Source organism: Episyrphus balteatus, chromosome 1, assembly GCF_945859705.1.
Source record: "Episyrphus balteatus chromosome 1, idEpiBalt1.1, whole genome shotgun sequence".
Classification (NCBI taxonomy): domain Eukaryota; kingdom Metazoa; phylum Arthropoda; class Insecta; order Diptera; family Syrphidae; genus Episyrphus; species Episyrphus balteatus.
In genome coordinates this window covers 69,085,479-69,106,590 of record NC_079134.1, presented here as the reverse complement: position 1 = coordinate 69,106,590, position 21,112 = coordinate 69,085,479, and the positions used below count along the sequence as shown (strand labels likewise).

The following is a 21,112-nucleotide window of genomic DNA, read 5'->3' as shown; positions in this document are numbered from 1 at the left end:
AATGGGAGCTGAAATTTAGCTCGATCTGCTTACAAGGCTTAAATCAATGTTAAGCTGTTTGAAAAATAGTGAAAACCTATTTCAGATTAAATATCTACCCGCGGGTAAATTTTTAACATTTATATTATAATGTCAGGAATAATAAATGCAAATAATTATTCTATACGTTGATTTATTCAACACAACAATATTGTTTGAAATTCAATATCAGAATAAATATATTTTTTAATATTTTATAAACATTATTTCCAAAAACTATTTCTATTTCAGTTTGATAAAGTATTTTCTCAATATATATAATACAGTGAATAACTAATTAAATATATATGTACATAAGGGCTATGGCTATTACAGTTCGGCCATCCTGATTTTACAATCGACCTCGATTGTACTTAAAATAAAAAATAAAATAATATAATATAATAACAAAAAAAATAACGATAAAATTAAAGAACGTAATAAAATTTAAGTGTTGCTTTCAAAATCCAAACCATTTATTTCAATATCATCATCAGGATCAACCCATTTTTTTAACCTGCTTGAATCTAAAATGCCATGATATGGAATCTGTGTCACTTGATATCCCTCGATATCTTCAATATTTATCTGTCAATATTTTTAATTACTACAAAATCACCAACCTCAAATTGTTTGGGCGGGGAATGATGTTCTTTAAAATAGTTCAAATTATACAACTGAGATCTATTGATTGCTTCTGATGCATCATTTCGTAATTTTACTAGATCTACCCTTTCTGGATTTGAGTATCTATCATTCAAATACTCAGTCAATTCATCCACGACCCGTCCACGTTGTTCAACACCAAATAACAACTTGCTTGGTGAAATTTTGGTACTAGTATGGTTTGTATTATTTAAAGCGTACTCTACATTTGTAAGTTTTTGTCGCCAGTCATTTTGAACTGGAGACTCTGTTAATTTCGCTAACATAGCTTTCATATCTCTGTTCACACGTTCCACTTGACCATTCGATTGTGGTGATGCAACTGAAACTTTAATATGGTCGATATTGTGTTTTTCAACAAAACTACTAAATTCCTGAGAGGTAAAGCTTGTACCTCGATCACTTATTATCCTACGTGGCCGACTAAAATAATCAAAATATCGTTCAAGAGCATTAATTGCTTCTCTTGATCCAGGGGTATTTACCGGATAGAGCTTAACAAATTTTGTAAACGCATCTATGATAACAAACACATATTTTCTTCTTGAGTTATTCGACGGTAGTGGACCAAAATGGTCTATATGAATTGAATCAAATGGTTCAGGTCGCTTTGGTATATTATATAAATTTCGTTCATTACTTCTGTGGGGTGCCGAATTGTATATGCATTTTATACAGTTTTTAATGAATTTATTGAACTTTTCTTTAACGTTTGGAATATAGTAATTTTTCAGCAGCTGATTCGCACATTTGTCAATACCTAAGTGTCCACATTTTTCGTGAATAGATCGCATAATATTGTCTTCAAGTTCTTTTGGTACATAAAGCTGATGACTATTTTGTAATCCAACACGAAAAACTAAACCATTTTCTAAAAAATATCCAGGAACTTCACCTTTCTCAAGCTTTTCTCTTATTGACCGTATAATAGTATCACGTTCTTGTGTGACTTGAATATTTTTATCTAGTTCTACAGTTGACACAGCAGCAATAATTGGGGTACGACTAAGTGCATCAACATGAGCCATTCGTTCACCTTTTCGATGCTGAACTTTGCAATCGTAATTTTCGAGAATAAGAGCCCATTTAGCTATGTTTCGAAAGAGTCTGAGAAAGTGCTTCACAATCAGTTATAATGAGAAAAGGTAAACGATCAAGAAAAGTATTAAATCGTTCTAGAGCATGAATTATCGCCAAAGTTTCTAGCTCAAAGCTTATTAGTTGGGACTCTCCGTTAGTTGCCTTTTTGGAAAAGAAAGCAACAGGATGGAATTTTTTATCATCTTGCTTTTGCATTAGAGCAGCACCAAAACCATGCGAACTAGCATCGCAATGCAATTCTGTTTCCCGCATGGGATCATAAATTGCAAGTATTGGAGATGATACAAGTTTATTTTTTAAGAATTCAAAAGCTTTAGCACATTCTTCAGTCCATTTAAATTTTACATCTTTTTTTAATAAGTCTGTCAAAGGCTTAGCTATAAGTGAAAAACCAGGGACAAAACGTCGAAAATAAGAAAACAGACCATTACATCTTTGCAGTTCTTTTGTATTTTTAGGTACTGGATAAGTTTCTATTGCTGCTAGATGATTTTTATTAGGACGAATTCCATTTCTATTAATGTTATACCCAAGGTATTCAATTTCGTTGTAGGCGAACCTGCACTTTTTCATATTTAATTGTAAGCCAGCCTCTCTTAATAATTTTAATACTTCAGTGAGAATTTCAATGTGCTTTTTCATATCATTCGTTGCAATAGAAATATCATCTAGATAAACAACAATTAGACCTTTATCTATTAGTGGTTTTAATGATAAGTAAATATAGCGTTGAAAAACAGCAGGTGAATTTTTGAGACCGAAAGGCATATACACATATTCGTACTGTCCAAATGGAGTAACAAAAGCTGTGTATTTAATGGATTCCTCGGAAATTTTTATGTGATGGAACCCATCTTTTAAATCCAGGGTCGTGAAAATGCTCTTGTTAGCAAAATACTCTAAACAATCATCAATTAATGGCAGAGGAAAATTATCTCTTGCCGTGTGTTTGTTCAAGGCCCGGTAATCAACGCACATTCGAATATCCCCATTTTTCTTTTTTACAAGAACGAGTGCCGACGCGTAGGGTGAATTGCTTTCTCTTATTATACCTTTTTCTAGAAGCAAGTCAACTTTATTTCGTACTTCAGTCCGTTCATGAAAAGAAAGTCGTCGTGGTCTACAGTATATTGGTACGTCTTTTGTCACAGTTATCTTCATGCAGTAATCCGTTTTTTTAATATCTGATTCCAAATTCAAAAAATGTTCGGTAAGGGTAGTTTTAATTATATTCGAATATGAAGGATCTAAAAACTCATTTAAATTTATTTCATAATTTAGCTTATTACAGTTATTGACTGCACAAACCAATGTATCTAAATCAACAAAATAAGCCTTTTCTCTTTGTTTTTTAAATTTCGATTGATCAACAACTTCATAACCTTCTTCAGTTAGAACTTTGCTATTTTTAATTTCAAAATTTAATTTTGGTTTACTTAAAATGTTATTTAATTGGGTTTTCCTGTTACAAACTTTTTGATTTGGATTTTTTAACAATTGAAAAGTTATAAGTGCACTCAGAGTATTTTTCGATAACACGATTAATTTATTTTTCTCTTCATTTTCTTTTAATTTTAGTAACAAATCATAATGGTAAATTCTTTTAAAACGACATAAGAAAATATTAAATTTAATCAAGGCATCTCGTCCAATTAACATAGGTATAACAGATTCGTTATCTGGAATAATATGAAATTCATGTGTTATAATTTGCTCACGAAATTTAACTTTACAATTTACTTTGCCAAACGTACTTAAATATTTGTTTCCCATTCCTCGGAACAGGGTTTCTTTTTGCTTTTCAAAAACAAATGGTACTAAAGACTTTCGTATAAAACTAATTGAACTTCCAGTATCAAAAAGAGAAAAACAAGAAATATCCTTAGTGCACCTATTTCTTATATCAATGAAAGCAACACTTACCATTTGATAAGCTTTTATTTTTTCTACAAAATCATCCTCTCTGTTGCAAGTTTCTTGATCATAATAATCTTGGTTTTGTTTTCTTTCTTCTATACTAGCTGTTATATTCCTCTTCTTCGGACAGTTCTGATGAAAATGTCCCAATTCGTGACAGAAAAAACATGAATTTGTTGGACGTTTTGGCTTGGGACACTGACTATTGTAATGTCCATATTGTGAGCAATTAAAACAAAGTATCTTTTCCATTTTTGAACTTGAGAATTTGTTTGCATCCTCCTTTTTGATGAAAGGAGCAAGTGGTTTTACTTGTTTACTTGAAGCTACACGTCTTTTTTCATATCGATCCAGTAGAAGCTTGAATTGACTTAAGGATGTTGCACCCATTAATATTGCAACATTGTTACTGTTATCGTTCAATCCATCAATAATACACTGTATTAGGTCTGCTTCTGGTATATTGGCGTGTGAAGCAATTTCTTGCATTGCAATTGTATACCTCTTAACAGATTCAGTTGATTTCAATTTTCGTGATTTCAACTGTTGAAAAACTTCATTGATTGAGTATAAGCGACCAAATTCTTTTAATAAAACATTTTTAAGTTCGTTATATGTATGCGCTGTTGTTGTTCGTAGGAATAATTTTGCTGTTTCACTTAGTAATCTACGTACACTAACAAATTTGTCACGATCGTTACATTTGAACACAGCAAAAGCATCTTCGATATCTTCAAACCATTTCTTGATGTCATAAGTATCATCGCCATTAAAAGGGCTTACCATAGCTTCCAAAGCCATAAAATCAAACCCCTTGTTTTCTACAATTCTTAGTTCGTCTTGCAATTTTTTCAATTCTTTCCGTTTACGGAGTAATAGTAATTCCTTATCCACACCCTGGATTTCTTCGTCGAGTTCATAGACATTTTCTTGTCTTTGTAAATCTACATCTTCATCTTCGAGGTTATCTTCGTCATTATTTCCTCTATGGGCCAATGAAAGATCATATATTGATCTTAATTCTGCCACAGTTGCATTTTCTTCAAATACAATATTTGCTTCGGTTAAAGCTTGAATTAAATCTCATCTTTGAATATAGGGCATCTTTTAAGTTCGTATCCCACTTCTGAGATTATAATGTCAGGAATAATAAATGCAAATAATTATTCTATACGTTGATTTATTCAACACAACAATATTGTTTGAAATTCAATATCAGAATAAATATATTTTTTAATATTTTATAAACATTATTTCCAAAAACTATTTCTATTTCAGTTTGATAAAGTATTTTCTCAATATATATAATACAGTGAATAACTAATTAAATATATATGTACATAAGGGCTATGGCTATTACAATATGGATACTTTCTCCCGATAAAAACAGAGGTGCCAAGGTACTTTATCTTTTGTGTTATAGGTACTTCATACAGAAATATCTAAAAATATTAACAAAAAACGCGGAGAAAATGGTTTTTGAAAAACGCTCTCATCGAAAAAATAAGCGAAATTTTGTTTGACATGGTTGCACTGAAATGGCAATATTTCGAGATATACGCAATGCACTTTTCATATAAAATTCTTAAATGGATTCTGATAAGATATTTGAACAAATATATATATAAAATTACCTAAATAAAGTTAATCTTCTTCGTTGGCTATAGGCCTTGATTTGAGTCTATCTTTTCTTCTGTGTCGACGTTTCACGCGCTTCTTCAGGACTAAGAAAAATAAGGAAGTATTTAAGTATTTATATAAAATTACCAACGTTTTTTTCCAAAAATTAGAAATAAAAATAAAAAAGTTTCAATATAGCTACCTTCAAACGCTTATAACACAAGAACGGCGCAACTAATGTTAATGGTCATGGTCTTAACCCTAGAATGCATATATACATATTTGTATACTTATTTCAATCTTTTGTTAAAATAGGACATACATTTTAGTATAAGTTAAATAAAAGTCTTGTTCACATATTAAGTTTTTTAAGTTATAAAAATAGATTTTATTAAATAATTAATTTTTTGGGTTTAATATATTTGCGATTAATTTTTTCATAGGTAAGTATACATATATACATATGTGACATGTAAATTATTATAATACAAATGTAAACATTCCACTAGTGTTAAATAAAAATATTTGTTTTAAGTTGTTGTTTCAATAAAAGCTGCGTTCCTTTGGAAATATTTATCTACTGCTTAGTACTTAAAACTACTTTGAACTACCTTTGCTACACTGAAAAAGTAGTTCAAAGCAGCTTTAAGTACTAAGAAGTAGATAAGTATTTCCAAAGGAACGCAGCTAAATAAATAAAAACACTTGAATTGATGTTTTCGTTTTCGATTTAGGTATATGGATTTGATTTGACTTTGATTCATACACAAAAAAATTGGAAATGCGACTTTTTTTTTCTCGTGACTCCTTTTTTTGCTTTTTTTGCGACCAGTCTAAATTTCCCAGCGGCAACACTGCTTTAGACATAAGTTGACGAGCGGCCAGCTGATTTCTATTTGAAATATGCATTTTTGATTCATTGTTTTTCACGTTAGGAGGCATTTTGGTCGTTTCAAAATTTCGAATTAATGTCTGCATTGGCTTCTTGATTTCATTTAAGTTGGTGTATTCTTCCATTGACTTTCGAGCATTATAGTTTGGCAAAAGAGAAACAGCAGGGATCTTGTTATGAGGTGCAGAATATTCCATGCTTTTTTGGTGGACAAGATGACTTGATTGTTTTGACGGTAGAGCTTTATTTATATTGCTTGGTCGAAAGGTTCACCTAGATGGCATTGATCTCGCAATCTCCGCGTTTAGAGTTGCGGTAGACTGCATATGTTTGGATGGCACTTTTTTAAGCCAACTGCTAACGTTCTAATTAGAGGCAATGTCAACTTCTTGATCATCATCCGCACTATCAAGATCTTGATCAGCTTCGCTGTCAGATTCTTGAAGCTGCGTTAACATTTCGTATTTCTTGGAAATTTAGGTACTCAGAGTTTCTCTTTTTTCTTCTATTTAAGAATTCTTTTTCCCGTTGCTTTTGCATTACTCTTTCTTCTTACAGCTTCTGTAAATTAATTTGAATTTGTTTGTTGAGAGATAACCTCGATGATTTAGAGCTGCAAGAAAGTTTGGAGTTTCCTTTCTTAGCAGGCGGAGGTGGGAAACGATTTGACTTCACAAAGTCAATACTTTTTGGATCGAAGTTAAATTCACCTGCACTACTGCCTACAGTTTTGATTTGCGATTCGAAAAAGGTTCTTATAGGAGGAAACGTTATACGTGACGAGGATGATTTACGGGACATACATGAGTTCCCAAATTCAGAACGAACATTTGATCATCAATCACTCGTGGTTTTGTAGAAAGTGTTGTGAAAGACTGGCTTGCATTTATTAAACTGGTAACCAGGCTTTCAGAAATAGAACTTAGTCGTTCACTCACATTCGGAGCATAACCTTTATTTTCAATAGACTCGATTCCAGTAGACTGAGAAATGTTAGCCGCATGTGAGCTTTGTGTAATCGGAGGGGTCATGTGACTGAAATCACTTTCAAATATAAAGGGAGCTGTAGTTGTGAATAATTCGTTTGCATTATGGTTTGCATTTGTAGATTAGCGTAATTAGGGTTGTTAAATATACGGCTTATGGTACTCGATTTAGGTATAGCTCCTAAGTTTAAAATATTCCCTATGGTATGAATTGGCACACTTACAGCAGCAGCGGCTGACACTTCAACTAAACTACTAGATAAAGAAGCATTCTTACCTTCACATTTTGAACATACCCAGCTTTTGTCACATATATTATTATCCACATGGGCGCAGGTGTAGTGATACCAGGGTGGACATCTATGGCATTGCACCATGTCTTCAGCGCTGTTTTGTTGTTCGCAGCCGCGGCAGTCGTACTCATCAGATGTGTTGAAATTTTACAATCTTTTTTGTAAATTAGCTCTTACTTGAGCTGAAAAGTTAATAATTAAAAAACGAGAAAACTTATAAAAAATTAGCGAAAAAACGTTTTAAAATAAAAAGACGTGCTTTAAGTGCGGTACTTTCGTGTGGAATGATTTTATTTTCTTATTCTTTTTCTTCTTCTTCTTCTTTTTTAAATTTAAAATAAAATATGGCCGGATGGGCGGGAGATTTGAATTTTAGACCAATTATTTTTAGTTCACAATAGTTAATACATTAATTCAAATTTAAAGTAATATTTTATAGTTTAATTCATTTTACATAATTCAAAATTCAATTCTTTTTTTAAAAAAGGTTCGTTTGTCGAAACACTGGCCACGTTGAAAGGCTGTAGTCTTCAAGAGTCTTCATCGGGAAGGGGGACCAGTTTTACGATTGGGCGTCTAAGCACGCCGTTGGACGTTTTGACGTCGGCGACCCTGACCTTGCCGTCCTGCCCTTCGACGACCCCTATAACTCGTCCTGTTTTCCACCGCTGAGGTGGTGAGTTGTCCTCGTGGATAAGGACGAGTTTGCCCACTTGGATCGCGCTTGTAGGCCAAGCAGATACTCCCTGGACCACTTCTGCCAGAACTGCTGCTTGAGCCAGCATAGAAGCTGCCATCTTTTCAAGCAGCCCGTTTGCCATTCCGGCACTGGTTCTGGGGGCAGCGATCGTAAGCTGCTGCCTATTAGCAGATGCGCTGGTGTGAGGGCTTCTCCGTCATTGGGATCGGCGCTAAGCGGTGCGATTGGCCTTGAATTGAGGATTGCCTCGACCTCGATCACCACGGTGAGCAGCTCTTCGGTTGTAAGGAGTGCGTTGGCCACGGTACGCTGTAACAGCGTTTTCGCCGCTTTGACCGCCGCCTCCCATAGGCCTCCGAAATGCGGTGCCCTGGGCGGTATCAAGGCGAAGCTAAAGCCTTCCTCTGCCGCGTACCGTTGAACGGCTTCTGCGCCTCTCTCCATCTCCTCTTGAATCTCCCTCAAGATCGTCCGAGCTCCGAAAAAGTTTGTTCCGTTGTCGCAATACATCGTCTTCGGAATCCCTCGGCAACAGATAAACCTTTTGAGGGCGAGAATAAAACATTCAGACGACAAATTAGAAGCTAATTCAATATGTACAGCTTTGGAGGCGAAACAAACAAAAACGCAAATATAAGTTTTATTCGGCGGCTGGCCACGAATTTTAAGAGTGGTATTTACCGGGCCACAGAAATCTACTTCACATACTAAAAACGGTCGTTGCGCTCGCAATCGATCCGCTGGTAGAATACCCATGATTTGGGTAAGTAATTTCGGTTTGTACTTAAAGCAATAAATACATTGTCGCACAACCTTTTGGCTAGCTTCTTTGGCATTTATTATCCAAATCTTTTCTCGAAGCAATGCCACCATAGCTTGAGGTCCAGCATGGCAATTTTTTCGATGCAAATACGTTAAGTACGTTTTTCAAAATGGTGAATTTTAGGTTAACAAAAGTGGGAATTTTGCATCATATTCAATTGGGGCGTTCAAAAGACGACCACCTACACGAATCAGCGAAAATGAAAATTCGTTTTCTTGAAAGTCATGAATAAACGGATTAAGTTTTTGAATACTATTTTGAAGAGTTATTTTCCTACGAAGTTTTTCAATTTCTTCTGAAAATTCATAACTTTGGACGATTTCGACTATTCTTAGAAACGCCAAGTTTCTTTCATTTGCCGTTGGCAATTCTTCAAATATTTTCTCTGTTTTGTTTTTTGATATTTTAAAGAATCGCATTATATAAGCAAATGTAGTTATAAGGTCGGTATATGAGGATTCTTCTTCTATAAAATCTAGAAGTTTAGTTCGAGGTTTTTCTACTGCTATTAGAACCATATTTGTTTTACGTTTTTACAAGGCTTCATCTTCTGGAGACAACTCAAAATGCGAATTGACCGGCCACGATGATTGTTCGTTCAATAAGAACTGTGGACCTTTGAACCATATTGACGCATTGATTTCTTCAACATTACAGCCTCTTGACAGAATGTCCGCTGGATTTTGTTTTGTTGGTACATGTCTCCATGATACTTTTTGTGTCCACTCTTGGATGTCGGACACTCGATTTGCTACAAAAGTTGTAAGCGTAGATGGATGTGTTTTTATCCAATGCAAAGTTATTTCGGAATCGGTCCAAAAAATAACTTGTTCAACGTCAAGACTCAACATTGCCTCTACTCTTGTCCATAACTTAGCAAGAGTATGCGCTGCCCAAAGTTCTAATCGAGGGATCGATTTTGTTTTCAAAGGGGCCACCCTAGACTTTGCAGTTAATAGCGTCGACTTGATACCGGCCGTGCTTTGACTTCGGATGTAAATACAACAACCGTAAGCTCTCGTCGAAGCATCGGCAAACCCATGAACTTGAATTTTTGCGTTCGAATGAGTTTCGACAAATCTAGGTAGTTTTATCTCGCCAAGTTGAGATAAATTAGTTTTGAAATTTTGCCAACTGGTATCAAGGCCCAATGGAATCGACTCATCCCAATAAATTTTTGCTATCCAAAACTCTTGTAATAAGATTTTTGCTTTGGTTACTATGGGGCATAACAAACCAAGAGGATCGAAAAGACGAGCGGAAACTGATAGTATGTTTCTCTGAGTAGCTCGTAGATCATGGAAATTATTGTCCAAATTGAACTAAATGTATCTTCTTTAGGGTGCAAACAAATTCCCAGAGTTTTTGTGTAGTCTGAATCATTAAAATTTATTGATTTTTCAGAACTCTCAGTATTTAGATACTCTGGATGATTTGAAAACCATTTGGCTAATTGAAACCCTCCTTTTGTAAGGATTTCTTGAATCTCGAATTTCATACGTTACAGTGTTTAATCGAAAGATTTGCAGTGGTTGTGACGGATGCTGCCTCCACACTATGAGCTGGTATTTCGTGTGCTCTTCAGCAACAAGAACTTGCCGGTACATTTTCGTAATATCAGCCGTAATGGCATATTTGTGTCTACGAAAACGGAGCAACGTCGAAAATAGCTCCTCTTGAATGGTTGGCCCAACCATCAAGGTGTCATTCAGTGATAGTTGAGTAGATGTTCGACTTGAGGCGTCGAAAACAACTCTCAACTTTGTACTTGTGCTCTGCGGTTGCAAAACACACTGATGTGGAATGAAATAGCGCGGGCCCTTTGGGATTTCATTATTTGTTGGTGACATATGACCCAACGCAATGTATTCTTTCATGAAATCCATATACATGCCTCTCAAAATGCTATCTTTGGATAGCTTTCGCTCAAGTGCGAGAAAGCTGCGTTTGGCAGTTTCGAATGATGCTCCAAGCGAGTTTGAGGATAATTTGAATGGAAGTTTTACCTCAAAACGACCTGTCGGCAAAAGTTTTGTATTTTCAACAAAGTGCTTTTCACACAATTGTTGTTCTGGAGTGAAATATTTTTTCGTTTCTCCAGGAATTTCTTTCAATAACCAAAGTTTTGGTATCTTTTCGTCTAAATCTGATAAATCTTCAGACTGACATACCAGATTGCAATATTTGGTATTTTTATTTGTACCCTTGGGGTATTTCCCAGATATTATCCAACCAAGAAGTGTCTTTTGAATAGTTGGAAATTCGGGACCTTGTTTAATTTGACCAACTGACAACAATTCAAAAAATGTGTCTGCTCCAATAAGTAGGTCAATTTTTTGTGGCTTATTGAAATACGGATCAGCTAGTTGAATGTTGGATGGAATATTCCAATCCGAAGTATTTATTGCTTGATCCGGCTGATATGACGATATTGAGTTCATTACCCAATTATCAGCAGAAAACGAATGATCATTAAATCTTGATTTAACTTCTGCATGTACTTTTTTATATACCGTAGTACTTGCCTTTCCAATGCCAAGCAGATTCAGAGGTTTTTCTTCTTTTCGAAGTTTTAATCTTTGGGCTAATTCTTCTGTGATGAAGTTTAATTGAGAGCCAGAATCAAGTAATGCTCGAGCTGGCATATATTCTCCAGAACTGCCCTTTATTTGCACGATTGCAGTGGCAAGAATAACTTTATCACTCGAAACAGAGGCATGCATAGCTTGAAAACTTGTTGATGCTTGTGTCGGTGAACTAGTAAAAGATGATTCGTACTGGTGCAGTAATGTATGATGAGATCGATTGCAAACGCTGCATCGACTCATTTTGCATTTCGAAACTGTGTGTCCTTTTCGAAGGCAGTCAATGCAAATTGGAACACCTTTAGCATATTCGAATCTTTGCTGGACAGGCAATAAAGTAAAATTTTGACACGTAGTTATATAATGATCGTTTGATTTGCAATATATGCATTTGGATTTATTTTGTCGCGAGTTTACACAAGCAAATGAAGATCTTTGATTTTTAAAACGACTTGAATCTTGATTAGGTTTGGATTGCTTATCGGAAGACTTGAATTTTGAACTTGAAGCTTTTTCAGCAGAAAGATCCTGATATCTTTTATTAAGAGCTTCTTCACAATCTTTCCATAAAGGAAGAGTGTTGAAATCTAATTGTTCTTCCCATTTTGACTTTGTGACTGCATCCACCTTTGACATAACTAAGTGTATAATGATCGCGTTTGTTATATTCTTTTCATCTCCCAATGAAAGAAGCGAATCATAAATTGCAGAAACTGTATCGATCATGCTTCGCAATGAAGACGCGGATGGTTTGGAAATTTCTTTCAATTCGAAAAGTGTTGAAACATTGTCGAAAAAGATTAAAAAATTATTATCGTAGACTTTCTTTAAACTCGCTAATGCTTTCGGATAGTTTTGTTCTGTAATTTGGAAAGCCTTAACTGTTCCTAAAGCTGCACCTGATAAACAGGAAATTAAATGCTTGAACTTTTCAATATCCGGAAGCATTGGATCGTTGTCTACTAAACTTTCGAAAAGGCTGATGAAATTTTTATACTCAGAGTATTTGCCGCTGAATTTAGGCAAAGACATTTTTGGAAGTCGTGATTGGTGTGGGTTGCTAAAAGAATAGTCAACTGCACTCGACTTTCGTCTTTCATTGACATGTGAAATTAGTAGTGCTTTTGCACCAACACAAATGTCTTCCAATTCACCGCGGGAATTGTCAGTACGATCAATTGATTCTATTTCCGACTGACAATTCATTAATTCGTCAATATATGAATTTAAAATATCTAATCGACATTCTAATTCGATTGGATTAAACGATAAAGTTTTTTCTTCAAGACCCGTTTTAATTCGAATTATATTGTTTTTAATTTGTAATCGCTGATGAACTAAATGTTCGAGATCTACGTTTTTCTTAGGTGATTGCTGCCGTTTCTTGCCCGTCATTATTAATTTATTTTATTTTTTAACTTTCGAAAAATAATTTATTTCTTGGAATTAGTTTATCCAAAAACTATTCAGTTTGCACTTAAGTTTTTGATTTTAAAAATTGGAAAATCGTTAGAAAACTAGTTTATTTCTATACGAAATTCCTCGAAAAAGAAAATTAATTTCAAAAAACTATTTGTGTGCAAATTGCCGAAAGTTATTTAATTCAAATCAAATTGTTTGAAACGGAAAAAAAAATAAAATATTTTTTATAAATATTTTGCTAAACACAATCCTCGAATAATAAATTTGTAAATTATTTTGTGTCACTGAACACGACCACTGTTGACAGCTGAGAGCTTAACGAAAGAGAGAGAGTACCAACTTAACGAACTGTCAAACGAGTGAAATGTCAAAACAAATTGTAAACAAATTTCAGATTTCACTTTACACGAGTTTAACTATTTTGCTAAATTGTTTAATTTAATATAATTAATAATTCGGAAATTATAGTTTATATAACAACTAGCGAATAATATTTTCAAGAACGTAAAATTCTGATTTAATTCCCAAAACGTGAATGTCAGTGTGTTTACGCAAAAAAAATATCGAAGTACGACGGTCGGTTATAGCGGCGGCGCTAGCAGATCGAGAAACCAATTGAATTTGGTCTTTAATTAATTAAATTATATTATAATGTCGTGAATTTTTAGTTTAAATATCACTTTGTTTTTATAAATATATATGATATATTTCAATAAAATTTTAAATAAAAATAAAACCGCACTTTTGTTTGTTTCACCAATATAATATATGTAATATATGTGTATGTGTATTGCAAAAGAGACAAAAACTGAAAGTTGTGTTGTTGTTTTAAGTATGTAATAAATGTTGCAATTTTTTACTTGCGATATAGGTACTATAGGGCAAGTTTAGGATTCGTAAAAAAAATCGAACTCGAGATAACAATTTTACATGACATTACGATGATGGAGAATGCCAAAAAAGTGGGTCCGGCAATTCTGTCTGTCTGTCTGTCTGTCTGTCTGTCTGTCTGTGTGTCTGTCTCTATCTGGAGCTGCAGCCTAAAGCCAGAACTATAATTGGCGGATGGAGTCGGATGCTAATGTCAATTGTTGTTGTATTTCCATAAGTTTCCATCCGACGAGTGCGCTCGCAACCGCACTCGTCGGATGGAAACTTATGGAAATACAACAACAATTGACATTAGCATCCGACTCCATCCGCCAATTATAGTTCTGGCTTAAACGAGTGAAGTGATTTTCTTCAAACTTGGTAGTTAGCAGTTTTTGGTGATTCCCTAGAGGGGAAATTGAAATTTTTTTTTTATGACCAAAACTAACGGTACCTGCCATGTAACGGAAATAGAAAAATTAATTTTTTTCAAAAAGGGCTCTAACGATTTTGATTAAAATTTTTGTGTGTAGTACTACACATAAGAGCCAACTTTTTAAATAAAAAAAATATTTTTTGTACAGTTATTAACGGTACCTGTCATAGAACGGTTTTTTTCGTTTCTGAATATCTCGTACAACATTAACCCGATTCAAATGAAAATTTTTATACAAACGTGTGCAAGTAAAAATAATATTAAAAATTTAGAAAATTTTCAAAAAACGCATTTTTGGATTTTTAAAAAATATTTCAAAATTTTTTTTTGAAAAATCAATTTTTTGAAAACGGATCAATGAAAAATTTTGAAATTTAGTTTTTATGTGTAACTTAATTATTTCTTCAAAATGGCGTACCAACTTTTTTTTTGAAAAATGTTAAAAAATTTTTATACATAAAAAATTATTTTTTTAAAAAACGGCTCCTACAATTTTCGAAAATTTTTTTCTAAAAATACCTTTTTATACAAGAAATAAAATGGCATATTTTTTTTTTTTTTTTAAGATAATTTAAAACGGAGTTTAATTAATTATAAAAACAGATTTAATTTTTTTATACTACTTATGAAATTTCTTCAAAATATCAAATTTTAAATTTCTTGAATAAAAAGCTTTAACATTATAGTTACTTTAAGCATAAGAGCAAGTACGTGCGACCCCAGTCGTGCAATTTATTTTTTTTTGCATTCAATTAAATCAATAAATCTTGATAAATTATTGAACAATAATGTTGCAATTTTTGCAATTAATTAATAAACTTTCAGTTTTTGTGGATATCTCAGTTTCTGTGTCGACTTCCCTTGGGTCCGTATTTGGCATTGGGGTGACTTTGGAGCTCCTTGATGTGTATTCCTTTATGGTTGCTGTGTGCCTTGTTGTTGCCTTTAGTTTAGGCAATATATGCAGCAATGAATAAGGGTGGTTTCCTCTGGATATTTTTTAAGGGATTTTAAATGCACTCACGCACGACTTTGCGATTCCACCGATTTTATTTAAATTTAATTGTTTTTTAATCAATTCACTCGCGTCGTGTATACTTTCTTAAAGTTATTTTATATAAGTATATATATATGTATACAGTATACTTTTATCGATCACTTCGCGAATTTGATTTAAAAATTGAACAAATTATTAGTTTAAACTTGTCCTTGCTCGGACGCCATGAAATTTTACAATCTTTTTTGTAAATTAGCTCTTACTTGAGCTGAAAAGTTAATAATTAAAAAACGAGAAAACTTATAAAAAATTAGCGAAAAAACGTTTTAAATTAAAAAGACGTGCTTTAAGTGCGGTACTTTCGTGTGGAATGATTTTATTTTCTTATTCTTTTTCTTCTTCTTCTTCTTCTTTTTTAAATTTGAAATAAAATATGGCCGGATGGGCGGGAGATTTGAATTTTAGACCAATTATTTTTAGTTCACAATAGTTAATTTTTTAAACAAATACATTAATTCAAATTTAAAGTAATATTTTATAGTTTAATTCATTTTATATAATTCAAAATTCAATTCATTTTTTAAAAAAGGTTCGTTTGTCGAAACATGTGTCGTTGGTCTGGGTTCGTTCAACAGGAGACCTACCGACCCTTGAAGATGTAGCAAAAGGAGGTGGAATTCCCGAATTTCCATTTTCGTGGTTCATTATGGCCAATTGATTTGTAATTTGTTGCAACTTGAGATTATTTGTTAATCAGTAATGAAAACAATTAAATTTGTTATACTGGATTACAAATCCTATGAAACATTATTTATAGCTAATAATTCATTATACTTAATTCAAAATATTATATTACAATATCTCGGTTAACTATTGTTAAATAGGCGTGTTTTTTATTACCACCGGTCTTAACTGGACAAAAAAAACGCCTCGGGGCTTAACCTGAAATTTTGGAAGCACAACTTTAGAGTTGTCATATTTTTCGCTTTCAAGTTTATCTGTATTTTTCGTGCATGTTTTACAAAGAGATACAAAAATGAATGCAAGCAAAAATAGTTTAATACATTTTATCATTCCAAACGTCAGTTTTCACGTTTGTAAGTAAATTCGAAACAATTTATGAAATAGTTAGTTTGGTAGCACCGATTTAAAACTGTTCAAAAAGTTAAGCCCAGAGAAATCTCCGGGCTAAGCAACTAAGCCCAAGGGGCTAAATTGTTGTTGCATTTAACATGTAAATTGCTTAGCCCCGACTACGTTTTGTTTGTCCAGTTAAGACCGGTTGTAATAAAAAACACATCTAATATAATATGGTACAATAATATGATTTAATAAAATAATAAATAGGCGGGAATGACATCCTTTCATCTGTCGGGTCGAATGGAAAAAGGCGGAAGTCATTTTACCTCAAAATGGGTGTCGCTCAACAAGGTATAGTTTTGAGCGCAGAGCTTTAAGCCGTAAGTATTAAGCTACAATAATTACTTCAGGGCCTGTTCGCTTAGGCGAACCGGTCTGTTCGTAACACCCATTATGAAAAATATTCTGGGGTAAATGTAAACACATGCAAATCGACATAAATGTCGTGTATTTTAAAATTTGTTTGTTTTAGGTACATAGAATATAGATCAAAATTTCAAATTATACCGACTTAATTGAATCTGCAAAAATTTATTTAATTTTTCTGAAAGACTAACGACTTGTTTGGCACTTTAAAAAATTATCTTTCACAGAATATACGCTCGTCTAATGAATTCTCTCTTGACAGCAATGAGCTTGACCTAGAAGTTAAAAGATACATCCGTCCGCAATTTGTACTTAGGGCTCAGTTATAGCTATCAGTAAAATCCACCAGTAAAAATTTTGTTTTGCTATTTTGAATACTTTAATCTTACAGCCCTATTCTGGCGAACCTCACAAGTTATGACGACCTCACAAGGTGAGCTGAATTTGATTTTGTGAGGTTTTCGCGTCACAAAAATTTGTGATCTGCTCTGAAGGAGGTCACAACTCACAAGTTGGATTTTTGCTAGTAAGAAGTTTGTGAGAAATAAATCGTCATAAAATCGAGTTATGATCGATGTATATATATTTCCATAGTACTATCATGAAGTAAAACGATCTTAGGAACTCTAGTGGTGACTTGAAAAATCAGAATTTGTATGAAAAAAACACACTGAGCGCCAACTCAAAAAAGTGGCGACATGAACTAATACTAAATTCGACTTCATGATAGTACTATAGAAATATATATACAATGATGATCACCTTGTGAGCTTTTTGTGACTTGTGAGGTTTGCCAGAATAGGGGGGTTATACTTTGTAGAAAATTTTGATGAAATAAATTGAAAACATATTTCCACTAATTTTTTCAAAAAGAATCAATGCATTTTGTGTTGAATTTTGTACACAAATTCATTTTATAAATTTTACTGACGAAATTTAATTTTAATGAACAGCTGACTGCCAAATGCCAACAAAAAATCCATTTCGTTTTACTGATGGCGTTCCATTTTTTTTTACAGTTCCGACGTGCGGCATTTAGGCCGTGTGTGAATTGCGTTAAATAGTTAACACCGTGTAAAATTTTTGACACTATTGAGGTGAATAAAAAAAATTCAGCTGTTAAAAATTAATTGTGCTCTGGGGCCTGATGGTTTTGTTTTGTTTTTTTTTTTTTTATTAAAAAGGAGTTTCATGGCAGAAAAGAGGCAGAGAAAAATTTTAAACAATAACCCATACAACTGAATTTTTTTTGTTCACCTCAATAGTGGCAAAAATTTTACACGGTATTAACTATTTAACGCAATTCACACACGGCCCTAGACATCGATCGATACTCGAGTATTGAATATATTTGACATTTGTCAAATATATCTTTATAAATTAGGAGTTGAGGTCACTTGAACTTTAAAATTGAAAAAAAAACTCGATTTATTATTTTTTTTCACTGAAATTATTTTTTTTTTATTTTAATGTTTTTGTAGCAAAAGAAATTACAATAAATACAATATTTAGTATAAAATACATTTCATTTATTTTCAGTTGTTGTTGCTGCTATTGTTTGAGTTGCTATGGATGTCCAAATTCTCTACTCTCGGATCTTGCTAGCATGAACTTGGAGAGTAGATGCATTGATCGTAATATTTAAGAATCCTTCCATACGAGTTGCTAGCTCTGCGTACATCAGACCCTATTCGTCATTTTCAAAGGCGATATCCTGCTAAATATTTTAAAATATAAACAGTGAAAATAGCCCCATCTGTTTGGGAGCTAGAGCTAATTTTCTTCGCAGAACAGTGAAAAAACAAAGATTTCTGATACTTTGAGCGAGTGTCGGCACCATTTAGACTTATCGAATGGAGCTTAAATTTTGGCTCATTTTGACAACTCGGACGATCGTCTGATTACACTGCTTCCAATCTAGGACGGCGCTGCCGGACTGTAGCCTGACTAAAGGCTTAACTACATTGGCCACTTTTTGAAAAAAATTCAAAAAGTGAAAAGCTTTTACACACATACAGTAGCGACATCTTCTCGCGAAAAAGAGTTCATTAATTTTTTTTGGAGCTGGTAACACTTATGAATTTAAGTGACATTTTTGTCAGAAAAAAAAATTAACAAACGATGACAACACACGGAACAAATTCTTTAAGTAAAAGAATTAAAAACTAAGGAATTCTCCGTGTAATGTTAATTAAATAATGAACTAAAAAGGACAGATCATTATGTATAATAAACAATAAGAAGAATGAAACAAAAATAAACAAATTCTAAAACCAACATAAATAATAATAAACAAAACATTTTCACACACAAATACTATATTTATGGAAACGTTCCGGGCATTTAGGGCCAGTTGTACAAACGTGGTTCAGCCTCGGGTCAGGAATTTAACTCGCCGATTTCGGCGGATTAGCAGTGGATCAACTTTGGTTCAAGGATGGGTTTAGCTATTTAAACCTATATGGACCTAGAACCAGTGCTAGAAATCTATTTTACCACTGAATATAGAAGATAAAAGTTGCTGATCCACGGATCAAATATTTGTACAACTGGCCCTTAAGGTTATATTTCCTATTTTTCTCTCCTAGTCTTCTTGTGATCTTCCAGTGATTTGCGGATAGCCAAATCAATTTGTCCAACAATTCACAAAGTACAACTTTCCTCTTCGAATTCTTTATGGAGGAAAACGAAAATCATTTGCTTTTTTTTCTCGTTGACACAATGTAGGTGAATGTTGTAACCCATTTTCCAGTATAATCTGTAAATATAAAGGTTTAAAATACCATAAAATAAATAATTAACAAAAAACTTACACTTTGGTGCTTCCAAATTGGCTTCCAAATTTTTTGCTACCTATAAAAAAAAAAAACAAATGTCAAACAAAAGGCGTGTTCATCAAAAGTTTTCTTCAAAAGCGACATCTAGTTATCATTTTTCTTAACTTCGTCTTTGAATGTGTTGGTGTTTTCCAAAAGTCAAACTTCAAATTGATAGCTGTGTGTACAAGTCAGTGTGCAAATTGGTGTAAATCTGTCTAAAAATGTGGAGTAGATCTGGGGTACTCCGTAGTACTATAATTACTCCGGAGTAATTTTTTTACACTTTTGTGGCGTCGAGGAACAGAGTAGCCAGAATATTTTGAAGGCAAGGAACCGATTTTGAAAAATCTTGGAGCCAAAAATAGCCACTTTCAAAAATGGTCCAGAAGCTCAAACGATTTTTTTAACCAAACGTCAAATTTTAACCAACATTTTAACGCAACTCGAACACGGCCTAAGGTGATTTATGATAGTTGGCATTCATGGTATATATCCCTTCAAGCGATTTTATATGCATTGGTTTTTTCACCACGATTTCTCCTTCGACTTAGTGTTCATACACAGAAAGTTGCAAGTGTGTGAGTGCAACCCCGTTTTTCTCTATTTGAGGTCGGAGTGTCTTTTCTGAACTCAGTTTTCTTGCTTGATGGGATAATACAGTTGACAATCACAAAAATCGAAATACGTCTGCGTAAGGTGGTTGTCAAAACCCTTCAAGCAAGAAAACGGAGTTCGGACACTCCGACCTCCGACCGAGAAATGGGGTTGCACTCACACACTTGCAACTTTTTGTGTATGAACACAAAGTCGTAGGCGAAATCGTGGTGAAAAACCAATACATATAAAACCGGCTCCGCGGTGATTATAATTTCCATACTAATTTGAGCCGCCTTCGGACCCGTTTCTGAGCCAAAGTCGGACTCAGCTCCGCCTCAGGCGGAGCGGATTAGGTCGGACTTGTTTGATCGATGTCAAAATGCCGGACGTCAGTCATTCCGACTTCAGCTCCTTTTTCTCGGAATGGAGATTTTCACCAAACCAATACATATGCAATCGACTTCGAGGTGATTATAATTTCCATACTAATTCGAGCCGCCCTCGGACCAGTTTCTGAGCTGAAGTCGGACGCAGCTCCGCCTCAGGCGGAGTGGATTCAGACCGAGGTCGGACTTGTTTGCTTGAAGGGTACCTTCCCTTCAAGCAAGAAAACGGAGTTTAGAAAAGACACTCCAACATCCGACCGAGAAAAACGGGGTTGCACTCACGCACTTGCAACTTTTTTTGTATGAACACAAAGTCGAAGGAGAAATCGTGGTGAAAAAACCAATACATATAAAACAGCTCTGCGGTGATTATAATTTCTATACTAATTTGAGCCGCCTTCGGACCCGTTTCTGAGCCGAAGTCGGACTCAGCTTCGCCTGAGGCGGAGCGGATTCGGACCGAGGTCGGACCCGTTTG

The 21,112-nt window shown here is 34.0% G+C and overlaps 4 protein-coding genes across 4 annotated transcripts; all 4 read right to left on the bottom strand.

Annotated features, from left to right (window-relative positions):
- Nucleotides 1–363: 363 nt before the first annotated feature.
- LOC129907642 (uncharacterized protein K02A2.6-like) lies at nt 364–2,481 on the bottom strand. The gene has a single exon (XM_055983936.1). It carries the CDS (start codon nt 1,710–1,712, stop codon nt 603–605), a length of 1,110 nt encoding a protein of 369 aa, XP_055839911.1. The 5' UTR covers nt 1,713–2,481; the 3' UTR covers nt 364–602.
- Nucleotides 2,482–8,136: 5,655 nt separating this feature from the next.
- On the bottom strand, nt 8,137–9,066 carry LOC129906249 (uncharacterized). Its single transcript, XM_055981921.1, has one exon. The coding sequence runs from the start codon at nt 9,064–9,066 to the stop codon at nt 8,137–8,139; it is 930 nt and encodes a 309-aa protein (XP_055837896.1).
- Nucleotides 9,067–9,549: 483 nt separating this feature from the next.
- Nucleotides 9,550–9,867, bottom strand: LOC129906228 (uncharacterized). Its single transcript, XM_055981905.1, has one exon. The coding sequence runs from the start codon at nt 9,865–9,867 to the stop codon at nt 9,550–9,552; it is 318 nt and encodes a 105-aa protein (XP_055837880.1).
- Nucleotides 9,868–10,425: 558 nt separating this feature from the next.
- On the bottom strand, nt 10,426–12,996 carry LOC129906217 (uncharacterized). Its single transcript, XM_055981898.1, has one exon. It carries the CDS (start codon nt 12,994–12,996, stop codon nt 10,426–10,428), a length of 2,571 nt encoding a protein of 856 aa, XP_055837873.1.
- Between the last annotated feature and the right edge of the window lie 8,116 nt (nt 12,997–21,112).

What these genes read in the sequence shown, in the direction of transcription:
- LOC129906249 (XM_055981921.1), bottom strand. Translation starts at nt 9,066, where the DNA reads ATGGTGGCATTGCTTCGAGAAAAGATTTGGATAATAAATGCCAAAGAA.
- LOC129906217 (XM_055981898.1), bottom strand. Translation starts at nt 12,996, where the DNA reads ATGACGGGCAAGAAACGGCAGCAATCACCTAAGAAAAACGTAGATCTC.
- LOC129906228 (XM_055981905.1), bottom strand. Translation starts at nt 9,867, where the DNA reads ATGTTGAGTCTTGACGTTGAACAAGTTATTTTTTGGACCGATTCCGAA.
- LOC129907642 (XM_055983936.1), bottom strand. Translation starts at nt 1,712, where the DNA reads ATGGCTCATGTTGATGCACTTAGTCGTACCCCAATTATTGCTGCTGTG.